Raw genomic sequence first — 8,825 nt, 5'->3', positions numbered from 1 at the left:
TCTATAAAACTAAATGTGTGGCATGCTGTGAGGAAAGCAAGGTATAAGCAAGTAAGTCCAGGATAAACCCTTTTCTGTGTTTGCAAGTTATAGCCCAATCAGGGTACCTTAACAAAACCCTGTTTCAGAATAAAAAATTTTAAAAGGTCTGGGAGTGAGCAAAGGTCCTGGGTTAAATCCCTAATATGACACCCTCCCACACACACACACATACACACACAGTAAAATTGTGTATATTGCTCTGTAAAAGACGTAAGTCTAGGAAGATACCTACATAGCAAAGGTCCGGATGAACAGGATAGCTTGGGATGCAAGGGAGACTTTCAGCTTTTTATTTCCTGCATTTGAATCACATTAAAACTTACTAAACTGGGGGTCAGCGATTTAGCTCAGTGGTGTAAGCGCCTGCCTGTAAAGTGCAAGGTTGTGAATTTGACCCCTGGTACCAAAAAGAAACAAAACAAAACTTACTAAACTGGGCAAACATTTTATTCTCCATACACACATATGCAAACAGACACCCAACAGACTTAAAAAGAAAAGCAAAAGCTATCAGAATTAGGCTCCAAGCCCACCTTATGCCAAAGGGAAGATAGGGTAGGCAGGAGAGAAGACAAGAAGATGGTGCCTATGTACAGAGTGTCCTGAGAGGAAAGGTCAGCCTCCCAAGGAGGCCATCGGTTAGGTTTTCTGCACACTGGGGTCTTTCGGAGAGCTGGGATTTTGGTGGGGAGGGACTCAGAAGCCCATTTGAGGGATGTCCCAGCCCAGTCAGATTCTTTAGACCTCTCTGCTATTCTAGTAACTTTTTGTTTTATAGTGCTGGGGATTCATCCTAGGGGTTCATAAATGCTAAACATATACTCTGTCACTGAGCTCTATCCTAAAGTCCAAGTATTTCTATTTTATTTGTTTTGGTGGGACTAGAGGTTAAAACTAGAGCCTTTGGTCTGGGCTACATTCCCAGCCCTTTTATTTTGAGAGTAACTAGGTCACAAAGTTGCTTAAAGTTGTGATCTTACTGCGTTAGCCTCTCAGAATGCTGGGATTATAGGTATTCCACTACCTCCATTTTTTTTTAAAGTTAACATTTAATTCAAAGTATGAACAGGGCATGGTGGCACATTACTGTAAGTTTGAGGCCAGGCTGGGCTACATAGCTCAAAGCAAGACCCTCTCTCAAAAAACAAAACAAAACAAAACCCAAACAAAACAAAGCAAATTCAAAGAGCATGAGCATTTGAGGAACTGAAAAGTTTTTTTTCATTTGGTACCAGGAATCAAACTCAGGATCATGTACTTGCCAGGCAGGTGCTGAGCTATATCCTTGGCCCATAGCAAAATTTAAAGAATAAAAATTATCCACAATTCTACCACATGCTAATATGAAAAGTATCAACTATTTTTTCTTTGTGCCTTTTGATTCAATATTTTACAAAATACAATTGTATATAGGGGCTGGGGATTTAGCTCAGCGGCATAAGTGCCTGCCTTGAAAGCAGGCAGTCGTGAGTTTGATTCCTGGTACTGATATAAAGGAAAAAGACAAAAAAAAAAAAACAAAAAAAAAAAAACAAAAAAAACAACCCAATTGTATTGTAGGGAAAACCCAATGTAGAAGGAGCAGATGCAAGATGACACAAAAGGCAGGCTTGTACTGAGTACAATTTACTGAAGACTCACTGCCAGAAATGTGATCCAGACCAGGAGCATGATCAGAGGATCCCTGATATTTGGGAGAAGACTTACAGAGTGGCCAGGATGAAAGTGACTTCATTGAACCTGGAATGAACTTGGCTTATCTCAAGCTGCCATCAAGGATGTCAGACACATTCCTGGTACTGACAGCACCAGAATCCAGTGGGTCCCAAAGCTCTACGAACTACTCTGACTGTTTCATCTCTAGTACACGGTGGACCAGTATTAGTTAAAAGTATTCACAGCGGTTACAACATGAGGTGACTACAGTCAGATCAAGCTGGATCCCTACATGTATGAATGGTTTTGTCTCTTTTTTCATTTAACATTATATTGTGAACATTTCCTTATTGATAAATATTTCCCTGTAATTGCTTCAAAATGTCTTTTAAAAATATGCATCAAAACTTTGGGCAATTTTTAGCCAATTTTTAAAAATATTTGTTCTTGGGCTGGGGATTTAGCTCAGCGGCATAATTCCCTGCCTGGCAAACGTGAGGTCATAAATCTTTTTCTGTCTTTTTAAAAATTTACTCATTTTTTTTTAGTTCTGTATGTATGTCTAGGTGTATGCCAGCAGTGTTCTTCCACTGAGCAACATTCTCAGCTCAGTGAAGTTCTAGAATTTGTTTAGCTTTTTATTTATTTATTTATTTTTTGTATCAGGAATTGAACTCAGGACCTTGCATTTGCCAGGCAGGCAGTTATGCTGCTGAGCTATATACCTAGCCCAAGTTCTAGAATTTGAATGAACAAGTCAAACACTGTGCACAAAGGCCAGTGATGTAGCTTAGTTGTAGAGTGCTTGCCTAGCATGAAGTAAGCTCTAGATTGGTTTCCCAGCATTAGAAAAAATAAATTTAGAGCTCACTGTAGTGGCACATGCCTGTAATTCCACTCTGGAGGCTAACAGAGGAGGATTGTTGCAAGTTTGAGATCAGCCTGAACTGCATCACAAGACCCTGTATCAAAAAAGAAGGAAGAAAGAAAGAAATTTATCCTGGTGTATGAGGTCATGGGGCTGTGGATCAGCTTCTAGGAAGTATAACAGTTTGAAGCTACCCTGGGAAACATTGCAAAACCCTGTCTCAAAAAGAGGGTGATGGCAGATATTGTGGTACATACCTGTAATCCCAGTACTCAGGAAGCTGAGGCAGAAGGATCACCATAAATTTGAGGCCAGTCTGGCTACAAAACCAGATCCTGTTTTAAAAAAACAAACATAACAACAACTGGGCATATGGCTCAGGGGGACAGCACCTGCCCAGCAAGCATGAGGTTGTAAGTTCAATTCCTGATACCAAACATTAAAAACAAACAAAAAAATGGTGCGTGTGTGTGTAAAGAAAGCTATACATAATTGTAAACATTTTTACTTATTGCTGAATTCCCCTCTTAACTGTGCTTCAGAGTTCTTACCTGGGGTGTATGGGAATGTGTTGGGGGGAAAAATTGCTTCTGAACAAGCAGCTATAAATTGGGGTTCTTACAATCCCTTCTTTTGAGTCAGGTCAATTCATTTGAAAGGCTCACAGGATTAAGGGAACCATGCTTCCTGGTTTATTATAAAGGGTCTTACTAAGGTTACAGGTAAAGAGGTACATAGGCCAAGGTATGGAGGAAGTGTATGATGCTTCTTCACCTTGTTTGAGTGAATGGCCATGTGTCTGGAAGTTCTCTTGACACTGTTCTTTTGTGGTTTGTTTTAAGATAAGGAGTTGCTAGTGCAGGCTAGCCTTGAACATACTATGTTGCCCACACTGGCCTCAAACTTGCAGTCCTACCTCAGTCTTCCAAGTGTGGGACTTACAGGTGTGGATCATAAGCTCAGGTTTCAGTGGAGACATCATTGTGTAGGTGTGACTGAAACATGGGTTACTTTGTAGGAATGTGACTGAATGCTGAGCATGACTGAAGATTGTGTTCAAGCCCGGTCAGAAAATTTAGCTATTTAGCAAGACCCTGTCTCAAAAAATTTAAAAAGGGCTAGGGATGTATTTCAGTAAGTGGGAAGGCACTAGACTCAAATCCCAGCACTAGAAAATGAGCAAGCAAGCAAACAAACACTCCTGGACAAAAAGTATATAATCTAATGCTCTAGTAATAGATCTGGTGGAAGAAACCTCACAGAGGCAGTTTGGCTGCTCTGCAGCATTTGCCCTTGAGGTATAGGCGAGACTTCCCTGGAATGAGCAGAATCTTATGACCTACTATTAAAGCTGGTCAAACAATTCTTTATGTTCCCCCACAGAAAGATGAGGACATCAGTTTCTGTCATTCACTTGGGAAGATAAATTATAGGGGTTTTTTTTGCCTATCTTTGGAAGAGAGTTTTGGGACAGTAGTCAAAACCCAAAAACATAACCTTTGTTTTCTTACTCTTTGATGACTAAATGTTACAGTATTTTTTCTTTTGCCAGTTTAATAGGTAGAAATAGGTGGGCATGGTGGCACATACCTATAATGCCAGCATTCTTTAAGGCTGAGGCAGGAGGATGGCAAGTGTGAGCACAGCAACATACTGATTTAGTGAGACACTGTGGTAAAAACAAAACATAGTTGCAGATGTAGCTCATTGCAGAGACCCAGGGTCCAATCCCAAATATATAACAACACACACACATACACACACAGGAAGCTAGGAGTATTATATTTTGAAAGGGTGGTTTGTTTTTGCAATGCTAGAAATCAAACTTATGGGTTTGTACATGATAACCACGTGCTCAAATTCATGTTGTACATTTTCTTTGTGTGTGCCCCTTCACAGCGTTTATCCTTTGCCAGTTTTAAACGTGTTCATTTATCTATGTTATTCATTGAAAAAAAGAAAAAAATTTGTTTTTGTGATATTAAGACATTGAACCCAGGGTCTTCCCACTGAGTTACAGTCAAGGCTCTATGTTTGTAAACCAGGGTGGCCTAGAATAGAATTGATAATGCTCCTTCGGCCGGAGCCCAACATGTAGCACTTCACTCAGTGTGGGCTCAAACTCATCTTCCTGTTTTAGCCTCCCAGAGTGCTGGAATCACGCCATGATTCCCGGTTTGCCAGTATTTTCTTGAGGAGCCCGTTTGCTTAATTTGTAAGAGCTCCTTAGATACATGACCATTAATAAGGAAATCCTTGGTGGCTACCGTAGGCTTCTCAGGCCGGATACGAGGTCCCTGTATTACTATGAAGAACATCACGGCCGTGGAGATCTGGATACCTTTTACCAAGCAATAATCCTGGGCCCAAAGTTCCACACATCAGCCAACGCCCGCCAGATGCCGCGCAGCGGCAGCAGTGCGCAGTAGCGGAAGTTGGGCCGCCCTTCCCCCACCCACTTCCGCCCGCGGCTCAGTTCTCCCGCCTCCGCCTCAGCCGCTGCTCGTGGAAGTCCCGCCATGGCACTGTCACGGGGGCTACCCAGGGAGCTAGCTGAGGTCGTGGCCGGGGGCCGGGTGCTGGTAGTGGGCGCGGGTGGCATCGGCTGCGAACTCCTGAAGAACCTCGTGCTCACCGGCTTCTCCCACATTGACCTGGTGAGGGCCAGGCGCGCGCTGCTGAATGGCGGGCTGGGGTGCAGGACTCGGGGGGCTTGGGGCCCGGAGTTCGGACCAGGAGTTGCAGGGCGGACGCAGCCTGCGAGGCCTCGGGTCGCGGCGGCGGGCGGAGAAGGGACTCGTTACAGGGCCAGGGTGGTCCGGTCCCGCCGGCCTGCGGACCGTGGAACCCCAGGGTCCTTCAAACGTTCTGCCGCGGGGACGCCTTCCGCGTCCCGGACCCCGCCAGTTTATGGCTTCCCCCGGCGTGCAAGCGGCTTCTTGTTTGTTTGTTTATTTGTTTTCACTTCAAAAGTGTTTCGCAGCTGCAGTGGGATGTAGGAGGTGATTGTTTCAATCCCTCGTGGATGTTGCGCCTTAAATAGGTTTCCCCAATTCAGCAATAATAACCCAGATCCGCGAACAGTGGTGATGGCAACCGAGACATCGCACCGCTTGTCCCAAGCGGTATACGCGCATTAACTCATTTAATCTTAACTTCCACCCTATGGGTGCAAACATTTTCATTCCATTTTATTTTTAACAGATGAGGGAAGTGAGAAGTAATGAGGTTTAGAAACTTACCCTGGGTCACGAACCAAGTGGCAGAAACTTTTGGATTTTCGCACCTCACCGGGTAGCTTACTAAAAAAACCGTTAGGATTTTAATTTTTGACATTATTGACAATGCCAGAGCCAGGGATAGCGGCGTATGACTGTAAATTTTGGAAGCTGAAGCAAGAGGATCGCGGAAAGTTCAAGGCCAGCCTCAACTGCATAGCGAGCTCCTGTTTTTAAAAAATAATGACTTGAAGAAAGCCACTGTACTTTTACATTACACTTTTTTTTTAAAAGATACTAGGGACGTTGATTGGAACTTGAGTGTGAGTTTGAAAGTTTTTTTTTCAAACACAGTCGGGAAAGTTTAAAGTGCCTTAATGTGTAAAGATAAAATGAAAAAATAGAGGTGGCAAACTGAACTAAACTAATGAATGAATGGACGGAAAGCGTTTACACATTCTCCCTTTGGCTATTTCCATATCCTATACGATTCTATTAGACACTCATATGTGCTGCTAATTGCTGGTACATATTTAAAACTATTTTGTAGTAAATGAGGTAGTGAACTTAAGCATTTGAAAAGTAAGTGGTTATACTTTTTTGTGTATTTTTGTTTGGTTTTATTTAACTTTTGTGGTAATGGGAATTGAAACCCGGGAGCACTGAGCTACACTCCCTGCCCTTACCACTCTAGTTCAGGTTGGTTTGGGATTCACAGTATAGGCCCTGGCAGCGATGGTCAGCCTCCTGAGTGCTGGGTTTACAGGTATGAGCATTCATCTGGGGCCGCCAGCCCCTTTCATGTTTTATTTTGAGACACTGTCACTAAATTTCCCAGGCTAGTCTAGAATTTGGAATGGTTCTGCTTCAGGTTTAGGAGTAGCTGGGATTACAGATGTGAGGCGCCATGCCTGGATTAATTTAATTTTTGTGGTAAATTTAGGAATTACAAATAAAACGTTTAGGTGATTGTGTATGTTTGATGATTTTCATAAGTTATAGCCAAAACTATTAGCATTAGCATGTTTCACAGTTAATTAACATTTGATTGCTGTTATATAAGCTTATTGAAATGGAATGAAAATGTTTATATAGCCAATTTTCTTTCCTTGTATTTACTTTTTTTTTGTACCGGATCGAACTCAAGACTTTGTTTGCCAAGCAGGCACTTAACGGCACTTAACGGCTGGCCACTGAGCTAAACCCCCGCGCCATGTGTTTTCTTTTTTAAGTAAAAAGAAACAAAACAAAAATCTGATCAGACCTTTGAAGAAATGTTTTCTTTCTTTTGAAACATCTTCAGCCCAGGAGCTGGGGATTTAGCTCAGCGGCATAAGTGCCTGCCTTGCAAGCAGGCAGTCGTGAGTTCGATCCCTGGTACGGATAAAAAAAAAAAAGAAATATGGTCAGCTCAGGCTGGCATTGAACTCACTATGTCCCCCCAAATGACCTTGAACTGGATCCCAGTCTCCTGAGTGCTGGGATTACAGGCGAGCTCCACCATGCCCAACTTCCTTATATTTACTTTTGAGCAGCAGTAGATAGTTTAAATGATGACACTTGATGAATGGTTGGGTAGGCTGGCACATAATCCCAGCTATTAGGGAGGCTGAGACAGGACCATTTCAAATTCTAGGTTACCCTGGGTTAATTTAGGGAGATCCTGTGGCAGTGTTAGAATTTTTAAAGAGGACTATCATGTAACAGTACTTTCTCAATTCAATGTCCAGTACCACCATAAAACAAAATTTATTTTTAAATTTTAAAGAGAGGTGTAAACCTTGTTTTAACTGCCTGTAGAAAATTTCCTTTCAGTACATAGGTAATTTTTTTTTTTTTTTTTTTTTGGTCTTTTTCCTTTTTATTGGTACTGGGGATCGAACCCACGACTGCCTGCTTGCAAGGCAGGACTTATGCTGCTGAGCTAAATCTCCAGCGCCCCCCCCCCCCCCCCGTAGATAATAATTGCAAATAAATTGTGTGTGTGTGAGTATATATATGTGTGTATATATATATATTTATTGGTGGTACTAGGGATCAAACTCATGACCTTGAGCTTGCCAGGCAGGCACTTATGCCATTGAGCTATGCCTGTAAATTGTGTATATAAAGGATGAATTTAGAATACTGAGAAAGTTTAGTGAATCTGTTTGCTATGTATTATTTATATTATTGCCACATATTATTTAATAAAAAGAACAGGTCATGTTAAAGTTTATATTGAATTTGAAAGAATTTGATTGATAGAAAAATTTTATATTTTCAGTAAATTTACATGCTTTATTCCATCAAAAGGATTTCTTCAGATATTTGCATGGGTGATTAAACAACAAGCTTTCATGGCTTTTTTGAGACAGGGTCACACTATGTAGTTCACACTGGGCTTAAACTGTGTAGTGCAGGCTTATCTGGCACTCATGATGATCTTCCTGCATCAGCCACCCAGGTGCTGGGATCACAGATGTGCACCACCTGGAGCTCCTTTTTTTTCTTTTTGAGGCAGGGTTTTACTTTATGGTTCAGGCTGGCCCTGAACTCACTTGGTAGCCTAGACTGCCCTCAGACTTGTGGTAGTCCTCCTACGTCAGCCTCCACAGTGGCAGAATTATAGGTGTGTACCACTGAGCCTGGCTCTAATGATGCTGCTTATGAAATGTATTTTTGAGGTTTCTTTGATACCATCTTAGCTTTTTTTTTTTGTATTGAGGATTGACCTCCCACTTAGCAAGCAGGACCAGCATTGTGCTCCTGAGCTGTCTGTATCCCTAGCCCTTTTAGTTCTTTTCATATGTTTTTATTATCAGTTTAATAAATTTTATCTGACTAATCCAAGTATTTTCTTTGCTAATACAGCAAATATCAGAAGTTCCAGCTGGGGATGGTGATATATATTCCTATAATCCCAGCACTGGTGGGAAGTGGTGAGGCAGGAGGATCGCTGTAAGTTCAAGGCCAACATTAACTATACAGTGGGACCCAGACTCAAAAAAAAAAGTTCTGGGTTATGGATGCCCAGGAGAGTGCTGCTTACACAAACCAGA

At 42.0% G+C, this 8,825-nt stretch overlaps 1 protein-coding gene across 1 annotated transcript in view; it reads left to right on the top strand.

Moving 5' to 3' along the window:
• Positions 1 to 5,013: 5,013 nt before the first annotated feature.
• Uba2 (ubiquitin like modifier activating enzyme 2) overlaps positions 5,014 to 8,825 on the top strand; it is a 41,237-nt gene continuing 37,425 nt past the window's right edge. Inside the window, exon 1 of the mRNA XM_003467195.5 lies at positions 5,014 to 5,223. Within this exon, the coding sequence (XP_003467243.1) occupies positions 5,086 to 5,223 (138 nt within the window). The 5' untranslated portion in view covers positions 5,014 to 5,085. The remainder of the gene's footprint in view (positions 5,224 to 8,825) is intronic.

This window comes from Cavia porcellus, unplaced genomic scaffold (genome assembly GCF_034190915.1).
Source record: "Cavia porcellus strain 051 isolate PalLab524CR breed Dunkin Hartley unplaced genomic scaffold, mCavPor4.1 scaffold_7, whole genome shotgun sequence".
Taxonomy (NCBI): Eukaryota; Metazoa; Chordata; class Mammalia; order Rodentia; family Caviidae; genus Cavia; species Cavia porcellus.
Note: the sequence above shows the minus strand (reverse complement) of the source record. Positions and strands in the feature narration are given on the sequence as shown.